Source organism: Rhinatrema bivittatum, chromosome 6 (assembly GCF_901001135.1).
Source record: "Rhinatrema bivittatum chromosome 6, aRhiBiv1.1, whole genome shotgun sequence".
Taxonomy (NCBI): Eukaryota; Metazoa; Chordata; class Amphibia; order Gymnophiona; family Rhinatrematidae; genus Rhinatrema; species Rhinatrema bivittatum.
The window spans coordinates 162,399,841-162,419,903 of NC_042620.1; the positions used below are offsets into that span (position 1 = coordinate 162,399,841).

The 20,063-nt window shown below is 41.8% G+C and overlaps 1 protein-coding gene across 6 annotated transcripts in view; it reads left to right on the forward strand.

Moving 5' to 3' along the window:
• Nucleotides 1-20,063, forward strand: part of FN1 (fibronectin 1) — a 203,870-nt gene that overhangs the window by 107,752 nt on the left and 76,055 nt on the right. For 4 of the 6 annotated variants that reach the window (XM_029606113.1, XM_029606114.1, XM_029606116.1 and 1 more), the window contains 7 exons: nucleotides 606-878; nucleotides 3,230-3,412; nucleotides 3,857-3,946; nucleotides 13,064-13,333; nucleotides 13,670-13,786; nucleotides 15,162-15,326; nucleotides 16,628-16,783. In XM_029606113.1, the coding sequence (XP_029461973.1) occupies nucleotides 606-878; nucleotides 3,230-3,412; nucleotides 3,857-3,946; nucleotides 13,064-13,333; nucleotides 13,670-13,786; nucleotides 15,162-15,326; nucleotides 16,628-16,783 (1,254 nt within the window). The remainder of the gene's footprint in view (nucleotides 1-605; nucleotides 879-3,229; nucleotides 3,413-3,856; nucleotides 3,947-13,063; nucleotides 13,334-13,669; nucleotides 13,787-15,161; nucleotides 15,327-16,627; nucleotides 16,784-20,063) is intronic. The other 2 variants (XM_029606117.1, XM_029606118.1) reach the window with 1 other exon arrangement.

Here is a 20,063-nt window from a genome sequence, read left to right on the forward strand (position 1 = left end):
CATCTCCTCAACCCCCCCACCAGAAATCTCCTGTTGGCATCCTGCTTTGCTGGATACTTAGCCATCTAGATCTTTTGAATATCAGGCTCTGTATGACTGTGTGATATATAAAATGAAATGGGTTCAAATAGAAAAATTGGCAGGAACTTCTCAGCAAAATACTATAATTCTCCTCTGATTTTGTTCATTTTTCTCGTAATGAGAATCTGATTAGTGTCCCTGATGATAACCATAATCAGTGAAGTGTTGTGCCTGCTTGTTTAGTAATAGGATGAGCTTCTCCTGGGACTGTTCTGCTGTAACAGCCATATTCTCTTGCAGAGACTGATCTTGTACCCTGCAGAAGCAGAACACATGTAGCCTTCAGATATTGACATCCACAGTCTCTTTTTTTTTTGTCAATCTTTTAACCTTCTAAGAGCAAGGGACAATTTCAGATTTTAATTAAAAATACAATTCTTGCATCACTTTTGCTTTTTTTTTTTGTTTGTTTTCCTAATCAAACTATCAATTTTTAATACAAGTGACCTGCTAAACATTGCTTCTTGTTTGTTTCCTTTGCCGTTTTTCCTATTTGCTGCTTTTACTCCCTAATGGCCCAGTAGAGGTGCCCCAGCTCACTGACCTAACCTTTGTTGATGTAACTGATTCAAGCATCGAACTGAGGTGGACACCACTCACCTCCCCCAGCATTACTGGTTACCGCATCACAGTAGTTGCAGCGGGAGAATCCATTCCTGTTTATGAAGACACTTTGGGTCCCACAGAAGGATACTACAAAGTCACAGGGCTGGAGCCCGGTATAGACTATGACATCAGCATTACCACGCTCATTCATGGTGGACAGAGTGCCCCTACCACACTGACACAGCAAACCGGTGAATTTTGCAAACTTCCACGTTCAAGGCCTTGAGTGTGTGACATGCTGTCACTAGCCACCTAAATTGCAGGGGCTTTTCCTCTAGTGAAACATGCATAAATGAATATCTGCTAAATTGAATCAATAAAATAAATAATTTTCTATGCTTCAAACTGGATATACAATAAAGCCAGCTTAAATGAATAGATACTTTAAACAGATGAAAGCCAAGCTTCCAGTGCACTGCCCATGCCCATCAAAATAGAATGTAAAAATGGATCTACTTTAGAGATGAAATGAAATCTTGTTTCACAATACAGTATAATCTTTTTAAATCTAATGTTTGTCAAAGAAACAGCTAGATCTTGCAAAGGAGCAGCTTAGAGTGGCAGAAAAAAATAATCACTGTTTTGAATGAAGAAACATAAGTTAAAGCACAATTGTATTAGTAACCTTCTTTACTCAAGGTTGCTCTGACACCCAGTTACTCCTGTCAGAGAGCATCTCACAACATTTGGGTTTAGCATTTGGAGCCAATGGTCAGGGATTACTCAGGAAAGGAGATGGATGGGACTAGTTCACAGTGGATGATTTCAGGTTGTTCATGGACTGATGCATTTTTCACTCGGAGATACTGTAGCACTGTTTAAAAAGTATTACCTAGCTATTACCTAGAGCTTTTGCTCTCTGCTATGTTAAACTGGCATGTTGCCAGTTTGTTTTTCATATGCCAGTGGCATGCATTCACTTAAGGGTGGTAGTGGTGGTGGTGGTGGGGGGGGGGGGGGGGGTTTCTCTAAAGCCAAACTATTCACTTAACTAAGAAAAGCAAAAGCTGACATTTGATTTTTTTTCCTATATGGAACAGACACACCAAGAATATAGTTTCTTATTTGTTGACATGAAAATAATTAAAAATCCCTTCATTGTGATAGTTGTAACACTAGAATTTTGATTTCACTTATTATATTATAAATTGTTAAAAACAATAATACCTTATGGAAAAGATAAAACAAGTGAAGTCAAGTGAAGGAAAATAGAATAAGCATCTTAGAATAGAAGGTTTGTTATAACCTTTTGTTTGGCAAAATGTTTCTATATTTCATTATTCCCAGAGAGAGGGAAACACAGAGTCACTCACATGCTCCTGTAGTGAAACAATATTGCCATAGACTGGACTAGGGAAAATCCTCTTAAAAGACAGATCCTATAGAATGGAATGGAATTGTACATATTTACTTTTGCAGCTTATCCTCTGATTGGTTGAAATTCAAGATTTGTCTTTAACAGAACAGAAATTTTGGCCTGTTCTTGAAAATGACATAAAATGGAATTAGAATACCTTGCTCTTTCAGCAGTGGCTGGTGATATGCATTCAACACTCGAAAGGTTCTTTTCACTGCATGAGCAGAGACTTATAGGGAGCTATGTTGCATGAAATCCTATCTGTGTTGTCTTGCAAGCCTTTTGTTTTACAGAAATGAAATGGTATTTGCAAATGTAAAAAAATATATATATCATAAAATGTTGTGTGCATGTATAGGTCTCAGATGAAAGATTATCACTACCTGGTTCTTGTTTTGTCAGTAAAGTGCCTAGCAAATCTAGCCTCTCTTGTCCTCATAGTTTAAAAAATTGATACCAGTAAGAATCATAGAGAACATGCTGAGTGCATCCACCCATTGAATGTCTTCATCACTTTAACAGGTTGAGTATATTGATAATTTTTTACCTTGTGATATTACCTGATGCAGCAATATGCCTTTCAAATTTGATGTAAAAAAACATCCACAGTGATCATGATTCACTTGTTTAGAATCTCAAGCTTTTTGCATACTTCGTTTGTAATATAAGAGCTCTAGCCAAATAATGGCACCATCACTGAACATCAGAAGGAAAAATGAAACTGAGCATTTGATCCTCCTAAAGAAGGATTTTTTTACCAATCTGTTGCTAACCATGGTTTAAAATACAAATCATTGGTAGTGGGTCTGTTTGCTGAATTTTTTTATTTTTGCAAAAGCAAATACATTTTCTTTGGATGTCATTATAGCACTTACTTTTGTGCATCCTATATCTAGAAAATACATATGTGACCCTTTGCTGCTTGCAAGAGCATTATCTGACAATTTGAATTCATTATAAAGTAAAACAAAATTGAAAGAGAGGCTAGAAATACCTAAAACAATGCATGTATCTGTAAGTATAGTCTGAGAAACTAGTAGCTCCATGTCTTGTATCCTTGCATGAGTTGTCTTTTTGTCAAATGTTTGTTAAACTGGTTTGCTATACTATTTCTGTTTAATTGTACCAAGCAGTAAAATGCAATAGGGCTCAGTTATTCCTTTTCTTTTTGCTCCTTGAATGAAGCTGTCCCTCCTCCCACTGATTTGCGCTTTACTAATGTGGGTCCGGACACTCTACGAGTTTCCTGGTCTCCACCAACATCCATCGAACTGACCAGCTTTTTGGTGCGCTACTTGCCTACAAAGAAAGAAGACGATGTTGCAGAACTGACAATTTCCCCTTCTGATAACATGGTGGTTCTGACAAGTAAGAAATAATAATTAAATATCTGAAGCATTCATCTAGAGGGGTTGGAATAGACATACTATAGATATTGGGGATCAACGTTGTCATACTGATAATGGTATTCATGACTTTCAGAGAAGTTTTCCAAATCCTGCAGTTTTGCCAATTGTGTAAAACATTTGAATTGTGTGAAAGGGATCTTTCTAGCTGACCTTCGTGGATATTCAAGAACGAGCAAAGCTTAAAACTTCAACATTTATTTTACATGTCAATCTGTTTATGCAGGGCCTAGGCCTAGTAGCAGCATTTTAAATGCATACTGTTCCTGCACAGTTTTCCTTAGCTGCTTTTAACTGAGAGGAACTGTTGTTCTACAATGCTCTTGGATCCTGTCCACCAGTTTCTTCAGTAAGTTTTGTGTTAGGAAAATGCAGTCCCTTGACTAACTGGTTTGGTCTCTTTTAGATCTTCTACCTGGTACTGAATATTTGATTAGCGTTTTCAGTGTTTACGAAGAACGTGAGAGCACACCTCTGAGAGGAGTACAGAAGACAGGTAGGTAAAATGAAAACTGTTTAAACACTGTATCATATTCAGGACCAATTCTTTCATTAAGCAAACTAGGCAATGCCTAGAGTGCTACAGTTTTGAGGGTAGCTTGAGGGACTACTATTATCTTAGGCAACAGAAAGCAACTATTTTGCTTACTGCTCCATCTACTCCTCTCCCAGGCATTGCAGAGGACAGGAGGGGAGGGATGAGGATTGAATACAAAGAACACAGCAATGAAGAACTACTTTGCACCTAATCCATCCCCCCTCCTCCCATATACACTCCTGTGCATTCCTGTGCAGGGAATAGGAAGAGAGGGGTGAGGTTAGAGTGGACAGCAGAGTAAAAAAAAGTTCAGTTTTTGTTTGCACATTTTTTTATTCTAATTTGTGGTCACTTTTTCTGTACTTGGTGTTTATATTCTGCTTGTGTGACTGAGGTGAGGTATTCTAATGTGCAGCTTCTTTGAAGGGATCTATAAATGTCCAGTTTGTTTTGTTTTCCCAATAAGAGAAATGTTGGTGTTCTAGAGCCCAGTATAATATCTGTAATGTTTTTCCATAGATAGGAATGTTGCTGTTTGTGTTCTGGGAGTTAGTGCTGTTTTGGTGTGGCATGTTTGCTGTTTGCATCTGTCTTTTTTTTTTTTAAGTGTTTAGTGTTATTTCACAAATTACCTGGTAATAGAGGAAGTGCATGTTACTGTTACCGAGATGAGAACGGAATTTGAATTTTTTTTTTAAGGTGAGTAGTATGTCAGTGAGGTCAGCCAGCCATTTCAGTGATTGCCTTTAGGCAATGTGGTATCGATTCTTTTCATTTATAAATCTATATATTATATTTCTTGATTTTTTTTTTTTTTTTTGCAATCTACTCCCAAAAATCACAGATGACACATTCATCAGATCCTGTGACCTGATTTATGAAATATGTATGTGTGTGTATGTGTAGACGTGTGTGTGTGTGTGTGTATGTGTAGACGTGTGTGTGTGTGTGTGTGTATGTTTATAGATAGATAGATATAACAAGGTTTAATATTTAAAAGTATGATGTCTATTTATGCGTTTTCACAGGATTGTTCTGGGATCTAAAAGGGGTGATAGTGGCAGCGTCATGATTGTTAAATTTAATTACCTTTGGGCCTGAAAGTTAATTGGGAAGGGGCACAAGGCTGAAATTTTGCTTAAGGCACCTAATACCCTTGCACCAGCCCTGATCATATTAATATATTGCTCATTGGAGTACAAGTTGTAATATAACAGACGAGCCTCCTTTCTTTGTTCCTTGTTAGCTATGAAGACTGTGGCCAGGGCCGGCGGAAGCACCGGGCAAGCTAGGCCTGGGCCTAGGCCACTGACCATTAGAGGGCGCAAGCGGCAGCAGCAAAGAGGAGTCAGGATTTGAATCTACACTCCTCTTTGCTACTGCCGCCACTCATGAGCCTTGTGGGGCCGCCGCCGCTCATGAGATGTAGGAGTTGGAGCTGTAACCAGAGGGGGGAAGCATGACCGGGGGAGGTGAGGGCAAAGCAGAAGGTGCCTAGGGCGCCTAATCCCCTTGCATCGGCCCTGGCTGTGCCTGAAGTATATGGAGACTGTTTGAAATAAGCAAGAACATGTAGTTAAAATATTTTGATTTAATAGAAAGCCTTGCATCTTAAGAGGATCCTTTTGAATATTTTACATCCTTAGAGGGTCATTTATCAAACTGCGTTAGGGCCCTAACGCAGGTGATAAATCTGTTAACGCATGTCATAAATACCGCATTGCAAAATGCATATGCAAATTTTAAATTTGTATTCAAGAGGGAGGTGTTTGGGTGGAGTAACTGGAAATGAGGGTCAGTTAGCGTAGAGTGCGATAAAGTAATGTGATAGAGTAAAGCATAGCAATACAGGTTTTAATGCTGGAAATAACTACACCTATTTTCCGTGCATTGTGCCTGCATTAGCTGTGTGTTACCAGCTAAAAACATTTTTATTGCGGTTCAGGAAAGGAGGGAGGAGGGGGGAGAGGGGGAGAGAGAGAGAGTGCCTCTGTGCAGGCTCACATATAAGTTAACTTTTTATACCGCTGTAAGAGGGGGCATTATGAACTCGCGGTGAGGATTGGTGGTGGGATAGTTTTAGGGCGCAGTTTTACATGCACAGTCAGAGGTACGAACAGCACATTAGACATCAGTGAAGATTTTGTATCGTTTAGAGTGAATAAAGGTACAAAAAAAGACTTTTACAATGTACTCTCTATCTAGCTTGATAGCAGCTAGGTAGAGTGCATCAAGCTAGGTAGAGAGTGCATCAAGCTAGGAAGAGAGTACATTGTACAAATCTACTTTTTTTTACCTTTCATCACTGCAAATCATATAAAATCTTCACTAATGGTAACTGTGCTGTTTGTACCTCTGACTGTGAATATAAAACTGCCTCCCAAAACCTGCCCCACGCCCCCAATTCTCACCCGAGTTACTAGTGGTATAAATAGTTAACTTATATGCAAGCCTCTACAGAGGCTCTCTCTCCCTTTCTCTTTCTCTCTCCCCCTCCCCAAACTACCAATCAAAACAAAAGCCTGTTTGGTTGATAACACATTTGGGCCAGGGAAGTAAAAAAAAATAAAATTGCCTAGAGGTCATGCATCTGGTAACAGAACTGGAATTAGGACAAGAATCATGACTCTTGTGGAAGTACTCTAATCACTAGACCCCATTGCTCCCCCAGTAATTTTAATACAACAAATTCAATACCAAAATTCACTACATTGTATGAGAACTCAGAATGATGTGAAGTCTCTGCTACAAAGCATTTAGGACCAGATGTATTGAAATATGTTTTTTTTCCCCATTTAGTGTGTAACCCTCAAACTAAGGTCCTTTTTAGGAGCTCATGAGGCACTATTCAGCACTAGGGTTAGGTTTCCTTTACAAATTACTCAGTCTGTGTAGCCCCAGATCTTCAGGATTCTCTATAGAGGGGAGGATAACCTCTTGGGTCATGGATATTGTTTGTAATGTCTTTTAATGAGTGCCAATAAACCAAGCTGTGCACAAAGTTGGTGTTCCAATTTAACTTTACTGATGAATCAGTTCAAGCTTGTAAAATGGCACAAGTCTCTCTTACTCAGTTTCCGTAAAGCAAATGAAAATAGTTAGTCGGTGGTTCTGTGATCTAACCTTAAGAGCCCCTTTTTTTTATCCTTGTCTATAATATGAAGCATATCTGTATCACTGTGAAATATGGATCCTCTTACCAATTAAATTTCCTATTCAAATATCTGGGATCCAAATACTTGATCTTAAATTCTTCAATTGCTTCTACTTCTTTGCTTCTCTGTTGTACTGGTTAGGTACCTCCTTGACTCTCCTGTGTATACTGAATAAGTATCTGTAGTGATTAAACAAAACTCTCATCTTCACCTCATCTTTCTCTGTTGGATACTGAGTGGTTATCTTTTCTCCTTTGTCCTTCAGGTTTGTTGGATGGGCAAAGTAATCTCTTGGACTGAGTGATACCAGCATCTGTTAAGAATTTTTGTTCCTCACTCCTCTCTTTGTGGGTAGAAAAAGTGGATAAAACTTCCCCCCGAACAAAAATGTACTTAAAAGTACTTAACTGCAAAAATCTCTAGAGATGCATTATCAACTAGCAATGTGCAGACCAAAAGCTAGTTAATTTTGTTTCTTTGAGGGTCTGAGTTTCATGTCTTTCAGGAGGTTTTTCGGGGTTTTAATATTTTTTTTTAGGTTTTGGCAAATAGTGTACATTATTTCTGAATAGCGTGAACTGTTTGCAGATAGCATGCACTATTTCTGAATAGCGCATCCTATTCATAAATAGTGAACTCTATTCAGAAACAGTGCCACTAAAAGCAATAGAAATTTTGTGTTTTTCTATTGTTTTGTTTTAAATATAACATGAAACAATACAGACAATGTGACATTGTTTGTCGTTTCAAATTAAAGCACATCCCTATTTCTAACTACTGGATATTAGTTGTGTGATACTCTCATACTTGCTAAGACTCCATAGCCAAAGTTTTGGACCTTCTTTCTGAAAAATTAAGAAAACTTAAGGAATCCCGCCTTCCTTTTCTAAAGCCAAACTAAAAATCCACATGGACATTATGGGCTATTTGAAAAGACAGATTTAGGTTATGGCCACTTCTAAGCACTTTTGATGTTTTCACTCCCCCATCATCTGTAAGAATCAGTTACGGGGTAGCAGAGGGCTGTTCTCTACTGCATGAGCTTCTACAGAGATGGGAAGGTGGCAAATCTTAGCCAGCTGCTGCCCCTAAATGTTTACCTCCCTAGGCACAAACATAATGGGTGCTTATTGACAAATCCAGGACTAGTGACTTACCTTTATGCAAGCAGGAACACACTAGCACAGTTGGTACATCCCCCTATTCTATACTGCCCTAACCTAACTACTAGTATATGGCCTAGTAGTTAGGTTAGGGCAGTATAGAATAGGAGGATGTACCAACTGTTTCCGTGTTTCTCTAGGTGTGTGTCGATGTGCCTTATCATTGGACACATAACTTTTGCATGGAAGGGGTTGGGGGGGGGGGCAACTTACCCCTGCTGTTAACCCACCACCAGGAACCCAAGTTCTGTCTTCTCTCCTTCATTCTCGCCATCTTTCTCTTCTCAGCTTACAACTCTTTAATCTTCATTACCATCTCTTCTCACTGCTTCCAAACTTTTCTCACATCTTTCAGCTCTCACCTATCTTTCCATTTAGCTCTTTTCTACCCTTCCATTCCTTTTGTCTCTCATCTGTTCCACCTCCTTCCCCATTCCTCTGTGTACACATTATCCATCATCCATATAATGCCTCCATTTCCATTCTTAACACTTGCCGCCAACAATCTTCCATTTCCTCGCCTCCCCAGCAGCTGCCCTTTTGCCTCCTCATATAGATAGACACTATTTAACAAGGAAGAGCCAGTGTGGATTTAACAAAGACAAGTCTTAGAATTGTTTGAAGTTATTAATAAGCATGTGGATAAGGGTGAGTAAGTCGACATAGCGTATCTGGATTTTCCGTAGACATTTGGCAAAGTCCCTCATGAAAGATTCCGCAGTAAATTAAAATGTCATAAGATAGGAGGCAATGCCCAATGGTGGATTAGTAACTAATTTAAAGATAGGAAAAAGAGTATTTTCTAGCGTATAGCCAGATGGACTCAGGACCAATGGTATATGTGCTCCCCTGCTATCAGATGGAGACAGAGTCAGGATTCAAAGCTGACATCACCCTAGATATACCCCTGCAGTGACCTCAGCCATCCAGTATCTCTCTGTCTCCTAGCAGATGTGGATTGTGACTTCCCTATCGGGAACACATTACTCTTTAGAAGAGGGAATTTTACCTTTAGATTTTACCTTTAAATTGGAGAAAGATCGAGCCCTGCTCTCCAGCGATGATACCTAATGATCCCTCCCCCGGTTGAGAATTCCAGAGGCGATCCCTCAGAGGTGTGCCTTGGTCCGGAAGCTGGTTTCTGGCGTGGACTTTGCTGCTGAAGCAGCTGAAAGGCAGCGGGTGCAGGAAGCTGAGCATGGCAGTGACAGCCTAAGCCCTCTCCCCCCGCAGCCAGAGACCGTCTCTATACTCAGCTGATAAGCGCTGAGCCCAGGTAAGAAAGAAGAACTCTTCCAATTCAGAGACATAGAAGGGCTTCGGTAAGTCTTACCTCCAGTCTCTTTGCTTGGTGCGCCATACTAACAACATCCCCGATCTTGTTAGGGCAAGGGAAGGGGGTTTCTGAGCGGATTGAGTGGCCCCCCAATGGGCTAGGCCCCGCTTCAGGCTTGGTGTGCTCTCCATGTGGCAGGCCACGGCAGCGCCATCTTGCTTGCGATTTGGTGCGGTGCCATTTTCCCCCATTGACCGTCGGTATGCACGGTGTGGGCTGGCCCTGTTGTGCACCTAACGCACCCATATGTGCACGCACTTGTGCATACCAGCGAGCATAACTGCATGCACAACTGCATGCATATACCTGCTCGCATAAGTACATGCTCACATTTATGTACAACTAGATGTCTTATACTTACATGCATCGGGGCAGATTTGTGCACGCTCTAGTCCAAGCGCTAGCCAGCTGAATGCACAAGCTACTCTGAAATATGGCTCTGGCAACAAAGAAGCACAAGCAAAACTCTTAGTGCTGCACAATTTGACCTAGAATCCTTCCTGAGTCAGCACTCTGAGTAAGCCCAGGGAGGGCTGGACTCTCAGAACTCCTCCAAACCCAGACCCTCCCAGTTGGAGGATGGATCAGCTATGACCTTATCTGGTTGCACCCAGATATGAGCAATCCTGATGTCCTCCTTGGGAGGGGGGGGGGGGCAGTTCACAGCACCTACCCCAGTTCCTCCTTGGCTAGGTATGGACCTGGAGACGTTTTCTTGGGTGGAATTATTTCAGGGCTTTCAGGTCTTTGTTCAGGTGCAATCAACTGCTGCCCCTGTCTAGTCCGAGCCCCAGCTGGGAAGGTCTTGTCCTCCCAGCCCTATCAGCATGCCTTGCCTCACCAGGGGTATCCCTGACAGGGACCCAGATGACGAAGGGGATACAGCCTCATTGGAGGATGGGGAAATCCTTCCAGGCCTGGAGCTATACCGAACCATGCTACAGTTTTTCCACAGAGATGAATTTCCAGCCCTGGTCTCCCAGACCCTGAAGACTCTGGGAGTTCCCGGCATGGACCCTATGTTGAAACCAAAGAAGAATCCCATCCTGGTGTCTCTACGGAAAGCCTCTTGCTATTTCCCAATGCTGGAAGCCATCTCAGAGTTGATTGACCTGGAGTGGGGAGCCCCAGAAACCAACTTTAAAGGAGGTCGGGCCTTGGAGGCCTTGACCCCTCTGGATTTGGCAGCCAAAGAATGCCTGTATTTCCCAAAAGTGGACGCCCTGGTTTGCACTGTTTCAAAGCCAACAAGTATCCCAGTAGAGGGAGGAGTGGCCTTGAAGGATGCACACAATAGTCAGTTGGAGTCCATCCTTAAGCAAGCCTTTGATGTGACAGAAATGTCACTGCAGATTACTTCATGTTGTGCCCTGGTGTCTCGCTCGTGTCTGCTTCTTGAGAGAGAGGCAGATTGCTCCTGGGTACATTCCAGAGAGGCGATGGAACCCACCGTGGACTTCCTAGCAGATGCAAGCTCTGACCTAGTGCGTATCTCGGCCAGCCTCAGTGGTGGTGGCCAGAAGACAGCTATGGCTGTGAAATTGGTCTGCAGATGCAACCTCTAAGGCAAACCTCTCAAAGATGCCCTTTAAGGGATCCCTCCTATTCAGAAACGAATTGGAAAATCTAGCCGGTAAGTGGGGTGAATCTCCTCGTCTACCGGAAGATAAGAAAAAGAGGTTGCAGCACCCCTCGCCCATGAGGGGTCAGGCCAGGGCTCCTAGCACTTCCGGCCCTACATATATACTAAGCATTTTTCCCATAGACACATGGGAAAAATGTTCTCTCTAAGATGCACACATGTGCGTCCCCACAGAGTTCTTCATGAGGCCATGTACCCTGCACCTCAGCCCATGCACGACCTGGACTAGGAGAGCTAATGGAGATGCAGCATCCTGTTCCACTTCTCTTCCTCATGTGCCGGCCCTGCAAGCACATTCAAAACTTGTCAGGCTGGTACTTCCTCTATTCTGATTAGAACAGAGGAAGTACCAGCCAAATTAGTTCTGAATAAGTTTGCAGGGCTGGCACATGAGGAAGAGCAGTGGAACAGGGTCCTGCATCTCCATTAGCTCTCCCCAGTCCAGGTCGTGCATGGGCTGAGGTGCAGGGGTACATGGCCACATGAAGAACTCTGCGGGGACGCACATGTGTGCAACTTAGAGGGAACATTTTTCCCATGTGTCTATGGGAAAAATGCTTAGTATATATGGCACAGGAAGGTGAAATAAACTTGTTTTGGTTGACACAGTAACTAGTTATTTTGTGCACACATTACTGATATTAAATGGTCCTATTCACTTTGTGTCTTTTAAGTACAAAACTTCTTCCAGTCTAGTAAATATTTTTCTTTTTCAGTAATTCTCGACTAGACTTTATTTGGTTTGGGCAAGCATCTAAAACTGAAAAATCTCTTACACTGAAGGGGTTCTTAATGTGAGTTGAACATTTAATCACGTTAGAGAGAAATGCCTGAGGTTTGGTTTTCCATGAAAATATCGTGGTGGTGTTGCATTTGTTGTTTTTTGTTAACGTAGTTTTATACCAGATTGCATTTAGGGACTTGTACAAGAGCCATATTTTAGGCATTTTCCTTGGGACCAGGATCTCAATGAGCTTCATTCTGGGCTTATTTTACATCTTATAAATGTGTAAGTCTTAAGGCAAAATGGGATGGGAAGGTATAATTGCATTTCAAAAACGGATGTGTTTTTCATTGCTTTTAATCTTTATTATTTTCTCCCATGTAGAATCTGCTATTTCCCTTCCCCAGGTGGCATAGCCAGGCAACAGTGGTACCCCTTTTAGGCCAGAGGATGCTGCCTCCGAAGTGCACTCTTAGTGCTGCTCATTGACTGGCAGATTGCCACAGTAGTAGTAGCTGTCTTCCTTTCCTCTCTGGGTCTGAATTTGTACAACCTCTGTCACAATCTGCCCCTGATGGATGGGGAATTCAAACCTGGTTGTGCTATTGCCTGAACCATGGGGCTGGCACTGATTATATATATATATTTTTTTTTTTTTTATACACTATTTCTTAAGAGACAATTTTAATATGTATATTAGCTAGCAGACAAGGACATTTTGACCTATGCAATCTTGCCCTTAAAGTCAAAAGACTGGATAGTTGCATGAATCTTGAGGACAGTTGGATTGAGCAGAGAACCATGGTAAATTTTATGTGATGGTGGTTTTAATATAATAAACAATATTGCTGGAATTAATGTTAAGCCATTAAGGTATCCAGATGAAAAAAGGTTTGCTGTAATCCTATAGTAACACCCAAAAATATTCTGCTTGGAGATAAAGGAGGAGAGGAACAAAGTGCTGTGCTTCACTCATAAAGCACTGACTTGTTTAATTTTGCAGTCTGATAAGGAAGAGGAAAACTACTAAATGTGCAAAATTTTCTTGACTACAGGTCTTGATTCTCCAACTGGCATTGATTTTTCTGATACAACCCCCAACTCATTCACTGTCTACTGGATGGCTCCACGTGCCACTATCACTGGCTACAAAGTGCGCTATCAGCTGGAGAATGGCGAAATCAGGCCCAGGGAAGAGCGTGTGGCTCCCTCTCGCAATTCCATCACTCTCACTGGATTGTCCCCAGGGTCTGAGTATGTGGTCAGCATTTTTGCAGTGAATGGCAAGGAGGAGAGTTTGCCTTTGATTGGCCAGCAGGCTACAGGTATTATTACTTATTACATTTGATGTACCACTTATAGCAGTAAATGTGTTTGTCATAAACACCCACCTCAACCAATGGAGTAGGACTGTGTTCCTCATGGCATGAAAGGACATTTCCTGAGATTTTTCTATTGTATAATCACATTTGTTAATGTATCTATTTTTTACTTACACTGCAGTCTATTTTTATCCTGTTAATGAATTTTATGATGACTTTTATCGTGGTGCACAGTCTTCCATAATGGGTTCGCTAATGTGTCTAGGACATCTGATACTTCGTACTTCTATGTGGCAAATGTTTGTATTAAAAGCATTTATCTATTGTTTCTTTTTCCAGTCTCTGATACTCCTACTGACCTAGAAATTACCTCCTCCACCCCCACTAGCCTTACGATTTCCTGGGATGCCCCTGCAGTGAGTGTTAGATATTACAGGATAACCTATTCAGAAACAGGTTAGTTGTCTTACATGCTAGATATCCTTTTAATGAAAGCTTCTTATTTTATTTTATATGGACAATGGGTCCAATGTTGCAGCAGTTTCACTTAGAAATTGGATTAAATCACTTAATCCATCTCTGCTTTCTGTGACACGCTGTATGTGGGCATAGCAAACACATACATGTAAACAAAGGGGCTTAACTCCAGCAGCTTCCCTCTGTGATAGGCTTTGGTACCCTTCATACATAAACTACACACAAGGCTCACACAAGAAGCTGGAATAGCAGCAGATCCCAAGACAATGGATATATATTTTTTGTGCCTGGTTATGAAAGTAATGCAAGAAGACATGCACACTGTATAGTAGGGATGTGAATCAGGCTTCGGATGATTGAAAATATCGTATGATATTTTCAAAATCGTCAGAAATCGGGGGCTCCCCCAAAACGATAGGAAAACCCCACGATATTGATCATGGGGGTTCTCTTATCGTTTTGGGGGAGGGTGGGAAAAACGGCACACAAAAATATCCCCTAAACCCACCCCGACCCTTTAAAACTAATCCCTTAGCTTCCCCCACCCTCCCGACCCCCCAAAAACTTTTTACAGGTACCTGGTGGTCCAGTGGGGGTCCCGGGAGCGATCTCCTGCTCCCGGGCCGTCGGCTGCCACTAATCAAAATGGCGCCGATGGCCCTTTGCCCTTACCATGTGACAGGGTATCCGTGCCATTGGCCGGCCCCTGTCACATGGTAGAAGCACTGGATGGCCCGCGCCATTTTTAAAGATGGTGAATCCTGCGAAAACGAGGGGCAGTGGGGCAAAGGGGGGGGCAGGCCTGCGAAAGCCTGCAGCCTTCACACCACTGCGGTGCACCGGCTGCCAGCTTTTGCACCGAATAGCAACACCATAAAAGGTGTAGTTATTCGGCGCACTACTGCCGACGATAGTGTTAGTAATATTTCACCGGCAGCGAAAACACCGCGGACTCCTCCCCTCCCTGCCCCGACTCCTCCCTCCCCATAATTTGCATCACATCACATGCGAAAAGGCCCTTTTCGCATGTGATATGGCCTTATCGCATGCGATAGGACCCTAACGCATGTGATAAGGGTTTAGAAAATAAGCCCCTAAGTTAGGTACCCAGCACTGAGCTCCTAACTTCATTCCCTTGCACTGGCTCCACTTTTTAAGGCACCTACATCAAGGAGCCTTGTGATTTAAGGCACCTAAATTTAGATGAGATGGCAAATTTTTTATTTCAAAAGTCTAGATGTTTAACTCTTAAAGTTAAGTGCTTAGACCTTTTCAATATTGGCCTAAAAACTACTAAATTATGACTGGAAAACAGAATGTTTTAAAAAGTCTAAAATGTCTTGTGTGCATGCAGGAGGCCAGAGTCCTGTTAAGGAATTCACTGTTCCTGGAACCATGTCAACGGCTACCATTCGAGACCTGAAACCAGGAGCGGACTACACAGTCACTGTGTATGCAGTGACTGGACGTGGAGATAGTCCTGCCAGCAGCAAACCAGTCACAGTCCAATACCGAACAGGTATAAGCTCACAGTTGAGCCACCAGAAGATGGATTTTTGTTTTCTCTTTTGATGCATTCTTAATTAATGCTGCTAAAATACTGAAATGACGATGTATTTTTTACAAATCTATATGCTGACTGAAATGCAGAATTTGTACTCATGGATTAAAAACTTCCATTGAGGTTGTTGAAGAGATGTTAATTTTCTCTAAAATAGCGGCCATAAATCTTCACTGGAATAACAGAAGATCTCAGTTAAAAGCAGTCTTATATTTAAAAGCATGATTTATGGCAAATTTTAGAGTTTCATTCATAGTTTCTAGATTCTATTGTGGCAATGCAACTCAGTCCTGACCTACAAGTTCGCTGCTTTCATGCTGTGAAGATGGGGAATGATTAAGAGGTTATGAGGGCATGCTCTCCAGAAGAAATCACTTATTTACTTGGAAAGGCAAGGTTCTAAAGATTAGTGGTGATTTTCTGCCAGATCATGCCTAGGTCACCAACCCAGAATCTTTTTGAACTTACTTTCTTTTCCCCATTGAAAGAAAGAGGAAGGTGAAGGCCACCAATGGACCTGTCTAGATACCCTTTTTTTTGGAAAATTGCCACTGCAAAAGATCACAACATATTGAAAGGCTTTAAAGTAGTATACCCAATGAAGAACTAATAAAACATGAGTCCCACAAAATTCTAATTTTTGCCATGTACAAATACAACTGTGTATTCAATTTTAAAACTGTAAATTTGGGAATTTGTCAACATTTCGACTACAGATAATAGGTTTTTTTCAAGTTTTTGAAGAAGGGTTTCTTCCTGTACTAGATATTTATTTTAATATATGTATTTATTTATTTATTAATAATGATTTGGTTGACTATATCTCGTGGCACTTTTCTTATAATCCTAAAAGCTTTCTATTACTTAGTTGGGTCCCAACTAAGATTCCTCTAAAAGTGGAACTCCTCTCCATGTACTGAATCTAATCATAGCCATTGCACTCTGCCCTAACGTATGGGCACAACCTTCAATATTAGCTTTTCAAGCACTGTCCTGAATTATCATGTGCAACCATGTAGCTTAGAGCTAATAGGCTTCTGTTTTTATATTTGTTTATTACAATGAGCTATGGTAGTCTGCTAATACTCCTGTTTTACCGTCATCACCTAAGTCTTTGTAAAATACATGTAACATGGGGAAATAGAGTACATTATGAGTTGGTGTGTGGGTAAACTTGTTTTGATGTGTTGCATGAAGGAATGAGACTTCCTACTGTCATTTGGAGAATAGTTGAACCATTTTCTATGTTTGTGTTACAGAGATAGATCAACCAACTCAGTTGCAGGTGACAGATATTCAGGATCGCAGCATTCATGTCAGTTGGCTGCCGTCGTCTGCCCCAGTTACTGGCTACAGAATAACAAGTGTCCCCAGAAATGGTCATGGGCCCACCATATCACGTGTTGTCCCAGCAGGTAAGAACAGTTGCAGCATCTCAAGTGACAGAATAATATTTATAGGTTTTTAGGAGATAGAATGGGTTTAAGATTAAATCTTGTCTGGAATCCTGATGACCATTTTTCTCTTTTGTGCTAGACTAGTCAAAGCATCAAAGAAACTTTAGTTCTGTCCAGTATCTAAGTATAACTTTTTAAAAAATGAGGCAATTGGAATATATTTATGGGGACAATTTTTAGTGTGTGCATGTGTACAGTGTTACATTGGCTTTTTCAAGATTTTGTCTTTTGAATTTTATAACAATAAAATGGACTAGAATTTAAGAGAGAATTTTGAGACAAAATCTTTCCTTTTTTTATGTCTCAAATGATTTGTGAGAAGGCTGGGAAGGTTTGAGTTTTGGTTTCTGCTGCAATAATTATAATAAAATGTGATGCAGAAATTCTGTTTGGGCTATAATTATATGGTAGTGGTAACAAAAAATGAGAACTTGCATCTCAAATGTGTTAAACTGAAAGTATGAATGCCCTTTAAGAAAAGAAAATAGTGAGAAAAAAAGAAAGTAGACAAACACATATAAGTGAAAATACAAAGGAGTTATGCGCGTAAAAGTAGCATACGGTATATAAGCATAAGTAATTTGTACGCTCGTAATTGCCATTATATGAACATCAAAAAAAGCATGTAATTTCAGTTTTGCATGTAAATTTATCTGCACTAATAAGGAGCGGTCTAGGGGTGTTGCAATGCAGGACCAAGGGGAACGTGCATAAGCTGCTATTTTATAATAGGATTTATACAAATACATTAGACAACTTATTTATGCAATTTTGCACCTGCTAATTAACTAGCACAATTAATATCAGACTCATCTGTTGTCTGCTGTTGTTAGGTGGGAGATCTGGGTGAACTGGGAGGAGTTCAGGGTGAAGAACAAGGTGCGTCTCAGTGACCTAGAGAAGGACTGGGTGAACTGGTGGGCAGTATCAGCAAACTGGTGATTTCCATTATGTGCTCATTTTTTCAAATATACTGACTTCCAAGTGTAAATCAGGGTTTTATGTGAGCAAATTATATTATTTTCACACCTAAAATATATGTGCACATGTTTATAAAATAGGTAGGAAAAGCAGGAGCTTTAAAGGCCACAAGAGAAAAATTAACATAATTAAAATAAATTATATTATTTTTTGCCAGTTCATTTCTATGTGCAGAATTTGCTATGTGAGGGAAAAAAATGGAAAATTGGGCTGTGGGAAAATCTTTTTGGTTAGTCTACAACACTATTTACAACATTTTCAAAACTTAAAATTCACCTTTCAAGGACATTTTTTGTGCAATCGAGTTAATGTTCAAATATTATCTTAAAAATTGTTGATTTTCTTTCTCATGAACTGTGTTTTAAACTTTGACTTGCCAGATTTTATTTAATATGTCATGGTCAACATAAAACAAGCCCCAGGTGTCTAATCATTCTGTGGCTTATGATTTTTTAAATATTGATGTGATGTGAAATTACTGTGATCAACACATGTTGTGCTGTCTATTTTGACTATATATCTTGAAAGTCCTCAAATAGGGGTAGATTTTCAGACCTACGTGCGGGTGTACATGTGTGTGGGCTACCCGGCCGCACACATGTATGCTCGATTTTATAACATGCGCGCGCAGCCGCGCGCATGTTATAAAATCGGGGGTTGGTGTGCGAAAGGGGGTGCACAATTGTGCACCTTGTATGCGCCCAGCCTGTGCTGAGCCGCACAGCCTTCCCTTGTTCCCTCCCAGGCCGCTCCAAAATCGGAGCAGCCTCGGAGGGAACTTCCCTACCCCCCCCCCCCCCACCCCACCTTCCCTTCCCCTATCTCCCCTGCCCTTTCCCCCCTACCTTTTTTTTCAGTTTTCTTTTGTTTTTAAACTTACTTCAGCCCTGGGGCTGAAGTTGCACATGCTGGCCGACTGTCGGCGAACAATCCCCGGCACAGCGGCAAATGGCCGCTGTACTGGGAGCATCTGACCCCGCCCTGCCCCTGGACTGCCCTCACCCCACCCCTTTTTTAAAGCCCCAGGACTTACACAAAAGTCCCGGGCTTTACACGCGTAGATAGGCCTTTTGAAAATAGGCCCGGCGTGTGTATGACCGGTTACGCACATAAATCCTCCGGATTTACGCACAGAGGGGTAGATTTTTTTAAAAAGCGTGATCGCGTACTTTTGTTTGCGCAGCAGGCGCAAACAAAAGTACGCTGGATTTTATAAGATACACGCATAGCCGCGCGTATCTTATAAAATCCTGGATCGGCGCGCGCAAGGCTGCTGATTTTGGGCAGCCGGCGCGCGCCGAGCCGCTCAGCCTGCCTCCGTTCCCTCCGAGGCCGCTCCAAAATCGGAGCGGCCTCGGAGGGAACTCTCTTTCGCCCTCCCCTCACCTTCCCCTCCCTTCCTCTACCTAACCCACCCCCCCCCGGCCCTATCTAAACCCCCCCCTTACCTTTGTCCGTAGATTTACGCCTGCGAGAAGCAGACGTAAATCTACGTGCGCCAGTGGACTGCTGGCGCGCCGTCCTCCGACCCGGGGGCTGGTCCGGAGGCCTGGACCACGCCCCCGGGCCGGCACCACGCCCCGGTCTCACCCCCAAAACGCCACGCCCCGCCCCCGAAACGCAGCGTCATCAGGTCCCGCCCCGACACGCCCCCTTCCAAAAACCCCAGGACCTACGCGCGTCCCGGGGCTCTGCGCGCGCCGGCAGCCTATGGAAAATAGGCGCGCCGGCGCGCAAGGCCCTGCTCGCGTAAATCCGGGCGGATTTACGTGAGCAAGGCTTTTAAAATCTGCCCGATAACCTTTTGAAAATCTGGCCCATATTGTGTGTAGATCCTGACTCTAAACTTTGCTAGATCTGAAATAAGTCAATAATGCTGTTTTAAAACACAATGGGCAGAAGTTGTCCTATGAATTTTTTTTCTTCAACTTAACGTAGCCAACTTCTATGCAAGTTTGACATCTTGCTTCTTTTGCATGGGTTTCATATACCTGTGAGAAAGAAATTCAATACTTTTAGTACTCACCTATTCCTGCAGCAAAATGAGAGCACAGTGGGAATCTCTGTTCTCCCACCAAAGAGTGAAGATTTTAGGACTGAAGAATCTTTTCCCCATTACTTCAAATGTGATGGAAGTGCTGTAGCTGGGGGATACCCCTTTTCTGTGGCCTTGAATGGATGCTGAATACTAAACAATAGAATAAGTAACATTTGTAAATTACTAATAACGTTTCTCCTGTGATAATTTTTCATCCTA